This window comes from Hyperolius riggenbachi, chromosome 2, assembly GCF_040937935.1.
Source record: "Hyperolius riggenbachi isolate aHypRig1 chromosome 2, aHypRig1.pri, whole genome shotgun sequence".
Classification (NCBI taxonomy): domain Eukaryota; kingdom Metazoa; phylum Chordata; class Amphibia; order Anura; family Hyperoliidae; genus Hyperolius; species Hyperolius riggenbachi.
In genome coordinates this window covers 216,384,539-216,404,012 of record NC_090647.1, presented here as the reverse complement: position 1 = coordinate 216,404,012, position 19,474 = coordinate 216,384,539, and the positions used below count along the sequence as shown (strand labels likewise).

General features: G+C 42.0%; 1 protein-coding gene across 9 annotated transcripts in view; it reads right to left on the bottom strand.

The window, feature by feature from the left end:
• Positions 1 to 19,474, bottom strand: part of HERC2 (HECT and RLD domain containing E3 ubiquitin protein ligase 2) — a 250,080-nt gene that overhangs the window by 161,905 nt on the left and 68,701 nt on the right. For all 9 annotated transcript variants that reach the window (XM_068268132.1, XM_068268135.1, XM_068268138.1 and 6 more), the window contains exons 11-19: positions 17,370 to 17,558; positions 15,250 to 15,401; positions 14,574 to 14,731; positions 10,507 to 10,620; positions 9,711 to 9,962; positions 6,997 to 7,190; positions 6,691 to 6,891; positions 2,260 to 2,488; positions 442 to 566 (exon numbers count right to left, since the gene is read on the bottom strand). In XM_068268132.1, coding sequence (XP_068124233.1) covers positions 442 to 566; positions 2,260 to 2,488; positions 6,691 to 6,891; positions 6,997 to 7,190; positions 9,711 to 9,962; positions 10,507 to 10,620; positions 14,574 to 14,731; positions 15,250 to 15,401; positions 17,370 to 17,558 — 1,614 coding nt within the window. The remainder of the gene's footprint in view (positions 1 to 441; positions 567 to 2,259; positions 2,489 to 6,690; positions 6,892 to 6,996; positions 7,191 to 9,710; positions 9,963 to 10,506; positions 10,621 to 14,573; positions 14,732 to 15,249; positions 15,402 to 17,369; positions 17,559 to 19,474) is intronic.

Here is a 19,474-nt window from a genome sequence, read left to right as displayed (position 1 = left end):
GTTCTTATGCACTTTGATGTTGGTGGGCTGTGTCAGTCACAGTGCACAGAAATGTGTGCTGGAATTCAATATTGTAACACGGCGTTATGAAGGTCAGGCATTGCTTAATATGTAGCATCTGATGACCTAGCACATTGCATATTATGTACAGACCCTAAGGCAAAGAAATGTAAGGGCAGGTTTCCAGTGTATATGCGTCAATGTAAGTTCTAGAAAGCCTGTGGTTGTATGACTGCAGCAATGCTGGCACTCTGCTATGCACTCTGTACTGTGCTGTGGAACGTGCAAAAAAAAAAAAAAAAAAAAGCACAGAACAATAATAATGCTCAAGGTGCACACATCTGACTTGCCTCAAAAGCCCTGTGAGCAGCATAAGATAGACTCAAATTAGAAGATATCCGCTACTGTGGTATTCCCAATTAAACCATATACATGTCCTACCTGAATCTCTGCAGTTATTGCGGTGTTCAGGGCGCACTCTAATCCTCCATCAGCCATTAAACTGCTTACCAACAGGTCAATCATAAAGCGCCGGCCAGGACTTATGGTCATTTCATTCCCAGATGCTAGAACAACAATACATATTCATTATTTGGTCAATAAATTAATAAAACTACCCTATAAAAATAAAATCAAAACCTCCTGTAGGTGGACAAACAAGTTCCCTGGAGTGTGACACTACCAAGCATGAATGATTTATTTCCTAATGGGTTGCATTACTTGGTCAAAACACATGTTAAAAAACCAATTAACTGTTTATAGATGTACTGTATATTCTGGCGTATGAGACTTTTTAACCCATGAAAATCTTCAGAAAAGTCAGGGGTCGTCTTATACGCCGGGTGTCATTAATGCTGAGTGATATGCCCTGTCCTGTTACCGACTCTCAGATCTCGCTGCTGAGGACTGTAGTGAAGCGGCGCAGGCGCACATGTGCGAGATCTGAGAGGCAGAGAAGGAGGTGAATAGGATATAAGGGTGGGCCAGAAGGGTGAAAGGGGTGTGTTTTATTCTTCCATACCGCTCTGATGAACAGGTAGACAAGGAGAGATGACCAAAACACTTAGGGAGACTTGACTAATCCAACCAGTCAATCGTCTATATACAGTTATATATTGGGTACCGCATACAGTACAGCACCAGTACCTATTCATACATAGCACCAGCATATGATGTTTTTTTAATTTTTATTTGGAGTTTGTTGGAAGAGGGGTAATCTTATACGGTGAATATATCTCAAACTCTATATTTTAATTGGAAAAGTTGGGGGGTCATCCTATACGCCGGAATATATGGTATATCCTCTGGAGACTACTTGTAACCAGTAAATGATATACTGGTAAACACTGAGCAATTGTTCACAATATATCACAACCTGCACATGTGCAAATGAATAATGCTACAAAACAGGAAGAGGAACCTGCAGGAACTTGCTCGCAATCTTAGATGGAAAGGCATGCTTACATGTTTGTGAATAAGTATAGCATTCTCATCTGATCAATACCAGATTTTCAGGAACGGGATGGTTTGAATAATTAACTGTCTGAAAAACCGCCCTTGGTACTTCTAGAGCAGGGGTGTCCAAACTTTTTAGGCCAAGGGCCATATCGCTGTTCTTAAGCGTGCTGGGGGGGGTGATCTAGCAAAATTAAACACAATGTTTGCCGATTGCAGTTAGGTACACTATGCCTGGGAAATGTTGTCAAATAAAACCTTTCCACTGGAAATAACCCATATGCCATGTGCAGTTAGCACAGTGGCAGCTGCTAATCTGTGGCTGTAACTGCTGCTGGCATAGTGGCGGCTTCAAATCAGTGCCTGCTACTGCTACGTTGGGGCTGATAACCTACAGATGAGAAAAAGGGGAAGAACCTTGGGACTAATAAACCATGCCGAAATAAGCCTGAATAAATATTTTTTCATTACCCAAAGGAATAAAGGATACATGCTGTAACAATGTTGAGAAACACTGGACCTACAGGACAACACAAAACAGATCTACGTTCATATACTAAAGGATATTTTAAATTATATATCTTTTACTTGTTTGTTTATAGAAGGACGAGTTTTAAATGAACAACCAGTTGGTCTAAAGACAACGTAATCTGTTAGGGCACGTAAAATCTCTATACTGTACATCAGAAAATAGTGAAGGGAAAGAATAGCTGGCAAGAGATCTTTAAGACACAAGAAACTTATGTTTTTCATACAAAGCCAGAAATGCATAGCACAGAGGAAAAGGAGTGTGTCGTATCCTACCTGCATTTGGTAAGAGCGCTGACAAGGCCCTGGCTCTCTCCTCAGCGGTCGGCAGTAGCACAGACCATCCACTTTGTAGCACAGCTTGGGCAGCTGACTGCACAGTGTTGAGCACTCCTGCATTACTAGCCAGTGTAACAACTGTCTGCTTCAGACTGTTCAGTAATATGCTGCCAAAACCCAGGCCTAGGCACTCCGGATCTACTTGGTGGCTTATAGCAGCATGCAACTACAGAAAATACACAAAGATATACAATATTTCAATTCAACAATGATATTAACACATTAGCTAATTAGAACAAACCATGTACAAGTCTAAATTTCTAAAAAATCTCTTGATTGGCAGCGAGTGGTTGCATGATGGGATTTTCTTGTTTTAATACAGAACTTATGCATGTCTGGCAGGATGCATCTACAATTCTACGCTCACTACTCTGTCCTCCCATGCCAACTTTGCATCTAGAACAACTATGGATGGATGAACGGAGCCAATCACTGAGACAGTGTGCACTTGACATATAGACAATGAACATAGGCAGTCACAAGGTGCACTCAGACATCCATCTTGATCCAACTGCAATGGATCTCTTGATTTCAGTATTTTATGTAACTCAAAGTTGCAACAAGTTGTTGCCACTGAAGTCAGGGAGAGATTAGAACATCTCAAGGTGATGACGTGCAGAGCGGTTTATTTGTATGCTCAACCTGGTTAAACACACACACACACACACACACACACACACACACACACACACACACACACACACACACACACACACACACACATACACATACACATACACATACACATACACATACACATACACATACACATACACATACACACACACACACACACACACACACATACACATACACACACACACTATTCGCATTATTTCTGACTCTATGGCTATTGTCCACACGCTGTTTGCTTTTAATTGATTTTAATATGGATACACCTCTGTTCAATAAAGATTATTTTATTACACATTATATGGAGTTTGCAGACTTTCGATTCATGATATATGAATATCTTTTCTTTTGATCAATAGTGTGTAGTATATATTTTAATCCTACCAGCGCAGTGTTTATTCTGTATAATAGTGTGCTTTTATCCATGGTAATGTATAGTTTATTGTTGCTCTATGTGCTTGCATACCTAGAACATCTTATTCGATTGCTTTATATGGGTGAATTCCTTAAAAATATATTTAAGGCACAAGAATGCCAAACAGCAAGCTTCAGAAGGGAGTCAGCAAACATAGGCTCCATATTTCTCTCAGCACAGGATTCAATTAATGGATATAACCATAATGATAAACGTAACATAAAATATCAGGTTTCTTGGATGAACTGAAACAGTATTTTAGTCGACTGTCAATCAATGTGATCTTCCGTTTTCTCTACTAAGTTGTACTGCTTTTTTTTTTTAATCAGCAAAATATTCATCATCACAAATTAAAATCTAAAATGTATTCACAGACCTCAAACCTGCTGAAATGACTAGCAACTGTCTGGTTTTACTGCAGTAATGCACATATAAGATAACTCTATAAAGAACACCAATTCCTGTGAATCAGGATAGGTTCACACTTGGTCCGTTAACATATAGTGGTTTGCAAAAGTATTCGTCCCCCTTTAAGTTTTCCACATTTTGTCACACTACTGCGCCAAACATAAATCAATTTTATTGGAATTCCGTGTGAAAGACCAACACGAAGTGGTGTACACGTGAGAAGTGGAACGAAAATCATACATGATTCCAAACATTTCAAAAACAAAACAAAAAACTGCAAAGTGGGGTGTGCGTAATTATTCAGCCCCCTGAGTCAATACTTTGTAGAACCACCTTTTGCTGCAATTACAGCTGCCAGTCTTTTAGGGTATGTCTCTACCAGCTTTGCACATCTAGAGACTGAAATCCTTGCCCATTCTTTGCAAAACAGCTCCAGCTCAGTCAGATTAGATGGACAGCGTTTGTGAACAGCAGTTTTCAGATCTTGCCACAGATTCTCGAATGGATTTAGATCTGGACTTTGACTGGGCCATTCTAACACATGGATATGTTTTGTTTTAAACCATTCCATTGTTGCCCTGGCTTTATGTTTAGGGTCGTTGTCCTGCTGGAAGGTGAACCTCCGACCCAGTCTCAAGTCTTTTGCAGACTCCAAGAGGTATTCTTCCAAGATTTCCCTGTATTTGGCTCCATCCATCTTCCCATCAACCCTGACCAGCTTCCCCATCCCTGCTGAAGAGAAGCACACCCAGAGCATGATGCTGCCACCACCACATTTGACAGTGGGGATGGTGTGTTCAGAGTTATGTGTGGTGTTAGTTTTCCGCCACACATAGCGTTTTGCATTTTGGCCAAAAAGTTCCATTTTGTTCTCATCTGACCAGAGCATATTCTTCCGCATGTTTGCTGTGTCCCCCACATGGCTTGTGGCAAACTGCAAACGGGACTTCTTATGCTTTTCTGTTAACAATGGCTTTCTTCTTACCACTCTTTCATAAAGGCCAACTTTGTGCAGTGCACAACTAATAGTTGTCCTATGGACAGATTCCCCCACCTGAGCTGTAGATCTCTGCAGCTCTTTTAGAGTCACCATGGGCCTCTTGACTGCATTTCTGATCAGCAATCTCCTTGTTCGGCCTGTGAGTTTAGGTACACAGCCTTGTCTTGGTAGGTTTACAGTTGTGCCATACTCCTTCCATTTCTTAATGATCACTTGAACAGTGCTCCGTGGGATGTTCAAGGCTTTGGAAATCTTTTTGTAGCCTAAGCCTGCTTTAAATTTCTCAATAACTTTATCCCTGACCTGTCTGGTGTGTTCTTTGGACTTCATGGTGTTCTTGCTCCCAATATTCTCATAGACAACCCCAGAGGCCGTCACAGAGCAGCTGTATTTGTACTGGCATTAGATTACACACAGGTGCACTCTATTTAGTCATTAGCACTCATCAGGCAATGTCTATGAGCAACTGACTGCATTCAGACCAAAGAGAGCTGAATAATCACGCACACTCCACTTTGCAGTTATTTATTTGTAAAAAATGTTTGGAATCATGTATGATTTTCGTTCCACTTCTCACGTGTACACCACTTTGTATTGGATTATCCCGTGGAAGTTCAATAACATTGATTCAGGTTTGTGGCAGTGATATGACAAAATGTGGAAAACTTCAAGGGGGCCGAATACTTTTGCAAACCACTGTATCCGTGGCTCCATTTTTCAGGCCGGGTCAAAACCGGAGCCACGGATACCAGTGTTAAAGATAGCAGCACTCTTCACCCATAAAAAAAAAAAACAGATCAGTATGCGTTAAGGGGGACCCTTTTTCAAAACCTGAATGGAAGGTCCGGATCTGCTGCATTTTCACGGACCCCGGATACACGGAGGTGTAGTGAAAGTGAATGGGAAAATGGATCCCGCTCTACACAGGCAGTTTTGGACACAGAAACGGATCAGTTTCTGTGTCACAGCCTGTGGGTGGGAGGAGGCCGCCATGCTGGAGGGGTAGCAAGCAAGATGCTCCCCGGTCTCCCTCCAGCACTCCATCTAGCTAGTTTCACATTGAAAAATCATTTAAAATCAATATAATGTAGCAGGCGTCGAGCGGGGAACTTACTTCCTTGCATCCCACCGCTACGTCACTTCCTGTAATGCCACCCTCTGATATTCATTGGACGGCATTACAGGAAGTGACGCGGCGAGCGGTGGAGCGCAAGAAAGTAAGTTCCCCAGTCGCCACCTGCTATATTATATTAATTTTAAATGATTCTTAAATTATTGAAACTAGCTGGAGGGGGAGCGGGGAAGGAGGGACCCAGGTGAGGGAGGGGGACCCCCTTCCCCATTGCTGTCCCCCTTCCTGCCTGCTATCCCCTTCAGCATGGCAGCCCCCTACCCACGGCCAGGGCTGGGGACGTTTCCACGGACTGGAAACTTCCTTGCAAAAAAAATTATTTCTCTCAAAACGGAGAGGAAAAAAATTTGTTTGCAAAAACAGATCCGTTCTGCAGGGGACAAGTGTTGACCTAGCCTCAATCTATTACTTTGTAGACTCCAACTACACATGTACAATCTGTATAGATCTGTTAGTGATCGTCTTGGTGGAACATATAGACAGACAGGACACAACAGAACATTTATATGGTGCTTTTCTCCTGGTGAACTCAAAGCACTTGAGCTTAAGCCACTAGAGTGCGCTCAGTAGGCAGTAGCAGTGTTAGGGAGTCTTGTCTCTGGCTACCTCTTCAGCAGTCAAGCAAGTTGGATTACCCTTGCCTGACCATTGTCGTTATCCTACTGTATTGCCTTGCCTGGGTTGCCACTTTCTCGTTCTCCTGCATTTCCTCTCCATAAAACAGAACATGCTCTTTATTTATACACACACTTACTGTTTCACTACTAGTGCAGTTATTACCTGTAATCGAAGCAGATTAAGTGTCGCTACAGCCATGCATTCCTTTTCTTGTGGAGGTGGCCAGTCTGAGCTGCCGTCCATTCCTTCACTAACTTGGCGAAGCAGCAGGTCAAGCTGTTCAAAGGTCATGGGACAGACATCCACCACAAAGGGCACACGCAGGCCAATGGACCATTCCGAGCAAGAAGACCAAGCAAAACTCTAAAAAAACAAAATTAGACATATACAACAGAATAATTTAATGTAACAATTTAAAATAAACATAAAATTATTTGGGTTTACTTGAATAACTTAAGTGCTTCATACCTGAGCAGGTCCACAAGCAATTCCAACTATATGTTTAGAGTCCAGTCCCGGGAGGGCTGATGGCTCAGGTTTTGCAATACGTAATGTGTCAAAGTGCTGACACTGATCATTGCTTCCCCAGCTGTATACGTCTCCAGTTTCCGTCAGTGCCAGGCAGTGTGTAGAGCCCACAGCCACATCGATCACCTTCTTGCCTAGGGAAGCAGATAGACTTCTCTAATTACCAAGTATTAAAATGTCAAGTACTGCCTGCAATTGCTAGTGATGCAATTAAACCTGATTTCCAAAAGGTTGAATTAACTGAATTTCCAATAATAACGATGATACAATGCACAAAGTGAGCCAAAGACATTTTACATGATAAACATTCCTGATGCCCCTTTCACACTGGGACGTTTACACTCCGGTGCATTACCCTTTTTTTTACTGCAGGGTAAAGCTAAAACAATGAAAACCTATGGGGCATAGCAGACCTACTGTGGTGCGATGCGCCGGAAGCACCCAATTTACTGCAACAACAACAGCGGGTTATCAGTGACAACCGGAAGTCATGTAAGTCTATGGCACTGAAGATATTTTAAATGGCTTGCCCTTTGCGTCCCCGTGCACAGAAGCATATTTTGACAATACATTTTCGCCACAGGAAGTGAGCACCAGAAAGCTTCACTTCTTGCTTGGCTTGCAGCCAGAAGTGAGATTACCAGACATTGCCGCAGTAATTCCTGAAGGCCGTTTTTCATGTTGCGACACGATGTGATTGCATCGCAACAAAAACGCATGTTTACTGTGTAAAACTGGCCTTAGTTCTCCAAGAATTACACTAATACAGGGGTGCCCACTGCGTTGATTGCGATCTACCAGTAGATTGTGAAGGACTGCTAGGTAGATCGCAGCCAGACGCTCAATTAGGGAAGCCACGGAGACGGACACTGAGCTTTCATGCTGTGACTGGCTGGTACTGCACTGTCAGCATGCAGCACCAGCCAATCACAGCGTAAAAGCTCAGTGTCAGTCTCCTTGGCCCCTCCCAGCAGCTCACATGTCACGAACGAGGGCTGCGATTGAGTCAACACGAAAAATAACCCAGCAAGAAAGAGAAGTCTATTCCGGAGACGCTGCAGAGGAATGGAGATACTTTCACCGCGGAGGAATAAGGGCTGTGCTGCAGGAAAAATCATGTTGGAGAAAATCCACTTCATAACAGGCACTATGTTACTTACTTTCAGCCAACACCGGTTAATCATGCACATTAACTGGTTTGCCAGGTGACGGGGGGTGATCGCCTTGACTCAGATGTCTCCAAAGTAGTTTGCGAGAGGGCAAAGTGTGGCCACCCCTGCCATAATATAACCATGAGGACAGGCCCAAAGTTCTGCTGTTACATTAGAGCAGTACATATTCACATTACAATACAGCCCCTCCTGATTGTAAATAAAAAAGGGCAGGGACTTGAAAGGTTACAATCCCATTGGTTCATTGTACTAGCTAAACTATTACTGCGTAGTGATCATTATATCCCCCTGATCTTGCCAAATTTTGCTGGAAAGGCCTGAATGCAAATTTAAACAGAACCTGAGACAGAGTGAATAGAAAAGTTTTATTCATACCTCGGGCTTCCTCCAGCCCCCTCCGCGTAAATCGCTCCCACATCAGCGTCCAAAGCCTGCTGGATCATCTGGTAGCAGCCCCTTTCTCCGTGGCCAGTCAGGCATACTGCGGATGCGCACCCCGCCGTCAGGAGAGTTTTACGCCTGCACAGTACTACTGCACTGTACATACATGTCCATCTCATGTCACCTCAGGTATCCTTTAAGTTCTGTTTGTCTTTGTTTTTAATGATTGTATTTCAACATTAATACATGGTTTACGGTCTGAGCATCGTATGAAGAATAGTACAGTATTAGGCCTATTTTTAGTAGTAACTCTCAAGCAACCAGAAACTATTTATCCGGCATAAACAAATCCCCATGGAAGCCAGATAACGAGACACTTCTGCATTAGCACCTCAATGACCATCTCTACTAATAAGTTAACCTATGTCTTTACAGAAAAAAAAAAAAAAATATCACACACTGAGGTGCCCATCATGGATACAATCTTACCAAATCTATGTAGCAGAAAGGTAAACCAAGTGAATAATCTTTGAATTGATACTTAGTGCCTTAAAGGGAAGGTTCAGGGAGGGTGGTTAAAAAATAAAAATCATTTCCACTTACCTGGGGCTTCCTCCAGCCCGTGGCAGGCAGAAGGTGCCCTCGGCGCCGCTCCGCAGGCTCCCGGTGGCTGACCCGACCTGGCCAGGCTTCTTCTGCGCTCCATTATGCGTGTCACACCGGCGCGCTGACTTCATCGGACCTCCTCCGGGCTGTACTGCGCAGGCTCAGAACTACTGAGCCTGCGCAGTACAGCCCGGAGGACGTCCGATGACGTCAGCGCGCCGGCGTGGGACGCAGAAGTGCCGGGCCTTGGAGCGCAGAAGAGCCCGACCTGGCAGCCGGCCTGGCCAGGTCGGGCGCGCCACCGGAGACCACTGGTAGCCTGCGGAGCGGCGGCGAGGGCACCTCCTGCCTGCCACGGGCTGGAGGAAGCCCCAGGTAAGTGGAAATTGATTTTTATTTTTTAACCACCCTCCCTGAACCTTCCCTTTAAATTACATAGAAGTGGTAAGATTGAGAATCACTGAGGACTTTAGATCTTTTGTATTTTGTTCTTACCTTGTAAACATCCCAGTAACTTTGGAAATCTGACATGTTCTTCTGTGCCATGTCCAAGCCTCTGATTGTCCCCTTTGCCCCAGGAGTACACCTGGCCATCTTTGGTGATAGCAACTGAAAACTGGCTGCCACAGCGTACTTTCACTATGTCCAGGTCTTGGAGTTTTTCAATCAATTTGGGGGTTTTACAGCCATCGCTTCCTCCTCTACCTAATTTTCCATAATCGCCATCACCCCAAGACCAGACCTGGCCTATAAAGTAAAGGGGGAAAAAAAGACAAAGTCACACAAAGGTGCTTTAAGAAGAGAACAGAAGTATGACTCATCACCTAGTTGGAAAGTGGAGCAAAGAGGGAGGCAATAGACCTTCCAAGTCCGCCTTCAAAAACAGCCAGCAAATGCAAAATCTCTGCTGGACCTACAAACAGCGTATTCTAGCAGTCAACTTAACGTTCTAACTAAAGACTTTTCCATTTTCAAGAAGCAAAACCAACATTTCTAGGTAGAGTGACTGGCAAGTTTAGTTCTAATCTCAAATGTGATCAATTCAATAAATTAGGTCAGTTTCCATCTTAGAGAAGTGGTTCAAAACAGTGAATGGCCTTCTATACTTATGAATTTGTTTCATGTCAAAAATGAACGAGACCATTGCCTTTAATGGACTGTAGTAACATCATAGATTATACTGTACAGTAGTGATATTATTAGAGCAGGCATCTGAAACATAGTAGTAATTAGAGTCCCTGCTTGCTTTCGTGGCAGGTGTACACTGATGTAAAAAACAGAACGAACTAACCATTCTCTGTCACTGCCAGAGTCTGAGCATCTCCACTTCCGCAGGACACATCAACAACTTTCAGCCCCTTAAGACCAGTCACCAACATGGGGACTGTTTGATCCTCACTAGAACCTATGGAAGGAAAGCAAAATACGTTTCAAAATTAGGTCTCTTTTTATTGGATACAAAAACAGCAAGTCCAGTTAAAGGAGTCCTTGTATGTAGCCCCTGCAAACCCACTGATTGTCACTACAGCAAACTGGATAAAAAAAACAAAAAAAAAAAACACATGAAGGGAATCTGTAGACAACAAGATCAGTGTGAAGTGGTTGGGATGTTCAAATTAATTTTTCAACGAGGCAACATTTAAGTTTTTGTAAATATGGATATTGTTACAAGTTCAGTATTTAAAGCAAACCTGAAGTGAAAATAAACTGATGGGAGAAACTTTATCCGGAGCTCCAATCCTTCATACGACTTTATTGGAATCCCATGGTCTTATTTTGTATTTAAAGGTTCAAAATCTAGGTTTAAAGCTTTGACTGTCTCGCTTTAAAGGTTTATTCAACAGTTTTGCAAAAGGAACACACAAAAATACAGGAATCCACCCCGTCCAATATGTCCTACTTCCCGCCCCACATCCTCTCGCAGTCATGTCCTGTAATGATGCATCAGCTGTTTCAGGATTTAGGTGTTCGATCAAACTAATTCTGTGATTCACTATCTATATATATCCTGCTCCTTAAGGTGTTCTATTCATGGAACCCAAATCCTATTAAACTTGAGAGGGCAGTTTCTTTGAGGATAGGCAAGTTTATATAAGGGTAGCGCTGCACTGGTGGTCTTTACCCACTCCGCCACTGTCGGTGCACTAGGTTGAACTTTGTATTGTTTAGTGCTCTCAAAAGTGTTTTTTTTTCAGCCACACAAGAGATTCGTGACCTCTAATTTAATATCAGTGAGAGTTAAGTTACAGTAAAGACCCAATGCAGAGGAACCATTAGTTAAAGCCCTGGATTCTTAAAGAGGAACTGTAGAGAGAATAACGTTAACGAAATTGCTTTTTTTATACAATATTCATTTATTAAGTATTTAGTCAGTGTTTGTCCATTGTAAAATCTTTCCTCACCAGATTTACATTCTGAAATGTATCACAAGTGGTAACATCTTTAGTCCTGTCAGGTGCATCTCTGCAGAATATTTCTTTCTGAGAATTCTGAAGCCAGTGAAAAGAATGCCTGGTCTCCCAGAATGCTCTGGGAGTTGAATTCCACATATCAAAACAACCTACGTTACCTTCCTAGGAGGGCGGGCTACATTCCTATGAACAATATATAGATGTAGGAAGTTTTTCTGATGATGAAACCAGGAAAATCACTGTAAAAGTGGTTATCCTGAATAATTTACTGCATTGTATGTCACTATTATATGTCACTACAGCACCTCTTTACGATGATATGAAGCTAAAACATTCTCTGCTTCCTCCCTAGATACAGCAGAAGCTTTTGCACCTTGTTTACTCTGCAAATACAGCTCAACACAATCTGGTACTTTTGTCCACAGCAACAGCAATCCAATCAATTAACTTCTGAGTGAAATGGAAGTTTGAATATTAAACCTTCCAGTAACTTGAAAACCAGTAATCAGTCTGTTATTACATTCATGGAACAAGAATAAAGATAGATCAGCTGCTCTGACTTTCCTGATCCAAGTTTGTTCCATGAGAAATAATCTAAAAAAAATCGTCAGGCTTTCATGCGCGTTTTGTGAAAAAAACAAGCAAACAAAAAAAAACCACCCTGATTTCAACTGGGAACTCATGTCAAGCAATGGGCTAGGCCACACTTAAATGCAGATGCAGCATAATTATGCACGTTTTGTCTATCAATTACAGTAGCTGATGTAAAAAGAGAAAAAAAAAAAACAACTTTTTTTTTCTGCATACAGAAAAAAACCTGTCAGGTGTCACACTTGTCTTTCAGTTTTCTACACTTTTCAGAAAACTGAAATACAAGTGTGACCCCTGCCTGCCTGCCAGAAGATCAGTACTACAGTCAGGTAACGAGCATTTACAGAAAGAGGTCATCAATGGTTTTGACAAGCGCACTTTAAAGTGGTCTGAAACTCCGACATAACATTCAATAAAAATGTGTTTTCCTACTTTTTTTTATTACGGTTACAGTAATATTTGCTTTTGTGCACACGTAATATTGTCTGTCTACAAATTACAAGTTTCCAAAGTGTAGTTTATCTTGCCCTTAAAGCTGGCATTGCATTTTATGCAAACTGCTTTTTATTATATATTAACAACTTTTAATGAGCTTTTCTGAATTGTGTGTGTGTCTGAAGCACAGAGTTCCTTTTCACTTGTTATGCTGGGAATACACAGCTCGATTCTGAGCCATTTAGATGATTAGATAGATAATTTCCTACATGTCCAATCACAGTTCGATCGTTTTGCTGCTCCATTCACCATTGACGTTAATTGGAAAAAGATAAGAAAAACGAGCGGAAGATAAAGGAATCGAGCGGGCAAAACTATCAGGCGCAGAATCGAGCGAAAGAATCGACCCGTGTATTCCCAGCAGTAGACTGCGTTTACACACATTGGGCTTGATTCACAAAGCCGTGATAACTTATCACGGTCGTGCGAAGACGGACGCGATTTCGCACCCAAATTTACATGCAAAAAACGTTACCCGTGTTAACGCTAGCACGACCATGATAAAAGTTATCACGGCTTTGTGAATCAAGCCCATTGTAACAACATTGGAAGGTAAACAAAGATACTGTTATCTACAGTTTGAATGCGGATTGAAGCTGAATAGCAGGACAAAGTGCTTTTGTTTAGCAATTTCAGTGATGTTCTGCTAAAAACTAAAAAAAAAATAAAAAAATATCTGGGATAGTAGCTTTCAAGCTGTGAGGAATCTTTTAGAGCAAAGTAGAAATGCTGGCTTTCAGACCACTTTAAGGATACACAGGCATACACTCAGAAAAGGATCAACTCCTCTGGTAAGCTGCAATGAATCCATGAACTTTAAAGGAGAGATGAACCCTCAAAATACTTTGAACACATTGTAAACTTATACTGCTGAGAGAAATTAACAAGACAAATTATGATTACTAACAGATTTAAAAAAGGATACAATAGGCCTGATGCATATAATTGCAGTAACATTGCTGTACACAGACAGCGCACAGCAACATTACCCTAAGCTTTGTTCACAGTGGTCAGTTGCAATGTCTAAACTGCAATAGAGACTGGGCATAGACTAATACAAAGCCTGCATTCAGCCATTACAATGCAGCACTGTGAACAGCCTCATAGCATTGTATGGGCAGTGTGTTGACATGCAGAATTATTCTGCAACGCAACTAACTAATCATTGTGTACTAGCCCCTTACTTCCGCCAGCAAGAACCGCAAATTATGCAGTTAGCACAACCCACAATAATCCAGAAGCGCGACCGTTGTTGCGATAACTAATGTTACTAACAGCGACGCTTGTTAGTAATGTGCATTACCGTAGCAATGGTTGCTCTACTAAAGTACTGCAGGCTGCTCTTATAGTATAACTCGCAGTACATGCTGGCGAAGTGAGGACGGTTTCAGCCGTACTACCAAAACCAGGGATCCAGGGATTATCTATCGCAGCAGGAAAAGAATCTCACTTCCTGTGGCTGATGCGATCACGTGCGCGGAAGCGTAATGCAAAAAATACGCTTTCGCCCATGTGCCCGCAATGCCGCTGCTGACATTTAAAATAAAACCTGCATCACCATAGACTTACATGACTTGCAGTATTATGCAGATCGCCGCATGGCAACGTTGATATACGCTCGCATTAGATAGAGCACTTCTGGCACAGCGTACTGCAATGTGGGTAGTATGAACTACCCCATAGACTTTCATTAGGCTGCGGTAAAATTACAGCACCACAACACCAGTGTGAAAGGGTCCTCAGGGTAATATTGCGATGTGCTGTCTGTGAACAGCAATATTACCATAGTTACATGCATCAAGCCCAATGAAAAGTAAATGACAAGTGAACCATGACAATTACTTCAAATGTCGATACCTACCATGCCCCAGCCTTCCATAGTTCCCGCGACCCCATGTATACAGCTCCCCATCAGCAGTGATCGCTGCGCTGTAAGTACTTCCACATGCAATGTGAACTACTTGTTTTCCAGTCTGCTTCCCACACAGAGCAGAGATCAGTTTTGGTTCCTCTAATGTACTAAAGAAATAAAAGAAAAGCAGGATGAAAATGAACTGCCAAACGGTTAGCACCAGGTCACAGGAGAGATTTAGTTGCTGCTATAATGCTATAGCAACCCATACAGTAATCAACCCTGAAGCAAATCAGCATTACGACTATGATTGTAGAAAGATCACGGCAAAAACTGCCTATCCCAATCATGGAATATTGTCTATGGGTCGACCATGGGACAGTTGCAATGCTGTGGCCAACTACAATTTCTGCCCAATAAGACATTTTTGTCGAATTGAAGTTCTAATTGGGCAAAAATATTGTATAGTATATGGGTAACTTAAGAAGCCTTTACCGAGGCCATCCAATACACTATGACAACTAGAGCAACAGCAGCTAACCACTGTCATGTGCCATAGTTCTTAAAAAAATGCCTTGAACAACACTATTGCTCAGCATCTTAGCAACTGCAACAATGTCCCTTATGTGATATGGCCCTTAATTTTCAACACGAGCTACTAAGCAAAAAGCGACTTGTTTCTTACACAGTGTCTCCGTGGCCTAGTCTACCACCATCACCACATCCCCATGAAAAGAGTTCACCAGTGGCAGATAAGGCTAGATAATGCTGTCCATCGGAGTGAGCAGCAATCTTCGCAATGTTCCGAGCTGACAGACCCTGAACAAGCTGTGGTCCCTACAAGAAAAAAAAAAAGTTAAACTAATAAAAGTCAATGCAGCTACATAACTTGTATTACAAATTAGAGCATACATATTTCTAAAGCAATGTAAAACAAGGAAGAAACTAAAAATGAGCAGCAAAATTAAAGAGTCACTTCGCATTGCATATGTATACCTCAATAAATAGTTTTGAAGTATTCATGATCTTAATAAAGCAAAAAAAAAAAAGCAAAAACAGACTTTGCAATTTGTAGCCCTGATTTAAATGCCAGGTATTACCCCCTGTGGCAGAAAAAAACAAAACAAAAACAAAAATACTTTAAAGCCAGGTACACACCATGCTATTTTCAGATCTGATTGCAGTGAGTGGTCAGATTTAGATCTGACATTGATCAGATATAGAAGAAAACTAGTGTACATGAATATGTAATTTTTTCCCCCATCTCCATGTATTTTTACGACTTGGTATCAGTCGAAAGGACACACACACATTAAGCGATGGCCAGTATTTCAAGCATCATTATCAGCATGCTTTCATTCGAGAAACAAATTGATTTTGAGCTTCAGATTGGTCGCTGGCAATTAGGCTGTATATTTTTTCCCCAGATCCGATAATTTTCTCAATCAGAAATAGGATCCGAAGTGAAAATTGCAGTGTGTACCAGTGTCCTCTCAAGTCTGGTAGGCAGGAGATCCACAGCACTCCTTACAGTTAAATGGCAGGAGGCATGAGGCAGAGATGAAAACAAATGAAAGACGTGATAGAAAAAACATTATGGATATGGGCCTCGATTCATCAACACTTAGCAAATTTGTTAACAACAGTTTGGTAAAATACCGAATTTGTTAACTTCATTTCAGGATTCATCAAAGTTATCTACAGCTGTTAGCGAACATTCGGTAACGATTCGCTAAAACGGAATAAAGTGCAATTCATGAAAAAGAAAGTGGGCGTGGTTTAGCGTTACATTTAGGATTAGTTATCTCCTTCACTGCTCTGTCGTTATTCCTGTCAGATCATTGCTGACAGAGAAGTGAGCCATTTGAAGTGGTTATGTATCAGCTGAGAGTGATTCAAAGGCGCAGAAGGGCAAGAATAAGGTCTGCAACCATATAAATTTGTAAGAGAATAGATTTATTTGCTATAACACGACATCTGCATTTCTCTTGAATCATCTTGTAAGAGAACACAGGCAGTGTCAGGGTTAACTAATTTGCTAGCTGCACTATAATTTTTTAGAAAAGGCTCCTATCAAATTGTGGGATTGTCCCAACCACTTTCAGAATCCTGGTCCAGGTGTAAAGCCCTATTCAGAATGTTGCTACGTAGTGCTGAAAGGACTGCCTTTTACCCACAATTCCATGGGAATCTTATGGCCTTGTGTTAAAGTACCACTGTAAAATGGAAATATCGACACGTTACCGAATGGTTTCCCGGATTGTTATCGAATTCACACCGAATGAGGAAAAACCTTGATGAATACAACTAGAAATCGCTAAACTTCGAATTCGGTAATTTAACAAACTGGAAAAAGTTATCTCAAAGAGAATGATGAATCGAGGCCATGGTGGCAATGATAAACTACAAAGCAGGGAAAAAGCTGGAGGATATTGCTAGGACTGTAAGGAAACCACCCTCACGCACAGACTGAATAGGGAATCTTAGTGAACTATCACTGAGAATATTGTACACTCACATTGGGCATGATCCAATCCACTTTTTCTGCTACGTTTTCTCCTAAGTGAATGTTCACATCTTTTCAATAAAACACCTTTTAAGCCACCAGCAGACAAGAAGATACTCAGAATAACTCTGACAGCACTTTTTCACTTACTTTTTGGCACTACTTCAATAGCAGAGTTTTGAAAATGTGTTTTAAACCGAAGTGGAAAAAATATCTCCAAGTAGAAAACATGAACTGGATCAGGCCCACTGTAATCAAATCAACTTAGAAGCCACATTTAAAAAATCTACATCACATACCAGTGTATTGTTGTTGTAAGCTTGAGTGTAAACTTTGCCGTTTCTGGAGAGTATGAGAAAACACTTCTCTGCACAAGCAATCTGTGTAACGCCGAGGTTAGCCAGAGCTTCACATTGTATAGGGCCACTCACATTCGCATAGTATTTCCAACCTAGCAGACCCCAGCTGATCACCTCCTGTAGTGAGCCCTGGGGACAAGGCACAAAATATTTTATGAAGAGCTTTATTTTGCACATATACAAAACACTGGTGTGTACAAGTATATGAGAAAACAGAAGAGCATTTTAAACAAGAATACTGAAAAATGCACAAAAACACAATTATAACAGTCTGGGTTTTGGATTTCAAAAAAGCCTGCTAAGACTTGTTTGCTACTTATACGGTGTAGATCGACCAATCAGTGGCGCAATATGAACATTAAAAATACAGAAAGGACTCTCAACAATCAAGTCTGCAAATAACCAGCCTAATTATGATCATTTTTTTAAATAGATTTTACAGACATTTTGCAGATTCCATGGGGGTTGAGATGGGTTCAATCCTTTGCACCTTGTGATCTGTTCAATCCTTGCACCTATTGTCTCCACCTGAGCAGACTGCAGTTTATCACCTAGCACTGTTATATGTGCAGCAATAGCCATTTTGGCATTATACATTTAGGCAGAGCTGCTGGTGCCTATTAATACTCCGCACACTATACAAATTTGTAATATTTCTTTTCAATTAACCCATTAGCAGCCATGAACAAGTTATCTTGTGTAGAATAACTTGGGGCAGGGCTGCTGCAGCAGCAGGGGCGCCGCGAGGCATAAAGCGAACCAAGGGGTCGCTTGGGGCCTCAAGATCGTAGGGGCCTCGGCGGCTCAGTGACGTCGGCGTGACGTCACTGTTTTCCCGCAGCCCCGCGGGGCTGGCAGAGCAGAGTAGGGCAGGGCTACGGAAAGATGGCCGCCGCCGAAGCCCTGCTCTGGAGACTATGCCTCCAGTACAGGGCTTCGGGTGGCCATCTTCTCGTAGCCCTGATTCAATCAGCGCGGGAGATTGGAGGAGGGAGGGAGCTCCGTGGGAACTGCGCGCCTGAGGAGCCGGCCAGGAGAGGAGACGGGGAGAGAAGACTTCTGCCAGTGCCAGGTGAGTACATTCTTTTCTTTTTGCAGCTCTGAAAATGTGCCCTAATTGCCTTTGATTTCTGCTGAACTGTGCCCTAATTGTGTTTGATTTCTGCTGAACTGTGCCCTAATTGTGTTTGATTCCTGCTGAACGGTGTCCCAATTGTGTTTGATTTCTGCTGAACTGTGCCCTAATTGTGTTTGATTTCTGCTGAACTGTGCCCTAATTGTGTTTGATTTCTGCTGAACTGTGCCCTAATTGTGTTTGATTTCTGCTGAACTGTGCCCTAATTGTGTTTGATTTCTGCTGAACTGTGCCCTAATTGTGTTTGATTTCTGCTGAACTGTGCCCTAATTGTGTTTGATTTCTGCTGAACTGTGCCCTAATTGTGTTTGATTTCTGCTGAACTGTGCCCTAATTGTGTTTGATTTCTGCTGAACTGTGCCCTAATTGTGTTTGATTTCTGCTGAACTGTGCCCTAATTGTGTTTGATTTCTGCTGAACTGTTCCCTAATTGTGTTTGATTTCTGCTGAAAATGTGCCCTAATTGCGTTTGATATCTGCTGAAAATGTGCCCAAATTGCGTTTGATTTCTGCTGAAAATGTGCCCAAATTGCGTTTGATTTCTGCTGAAATGTGGCCCTAATTGCGTTTGATTTCTGCTGAAAATGTGCGATAATTGCGTTTGATTTCTGCTGAAATGTGGCCCAAATTCTGTTTGTTTTCTGCTGAAATGTTGTACAAATTGCGTTTTTATTTTCTGGTGTCTGGGGTAACTGTTGCTGCATTTATTATTTAATGGTCATAGTTGGCTATATTTGCTGTGCTACGGTTAAGCTCCGCCCATACAATGGCTATCATTCATGAACAGGCTGTCGGTAAAGAGAATCAGTGCGGGAAAACACCGCTGGCGGATTTTTAAACTTCTGGGTGGGCATTCATAAAGATGTATCCGTGTGCGGAAGCAGTGCGGAGATTCCCCGAGCTAAGCTGG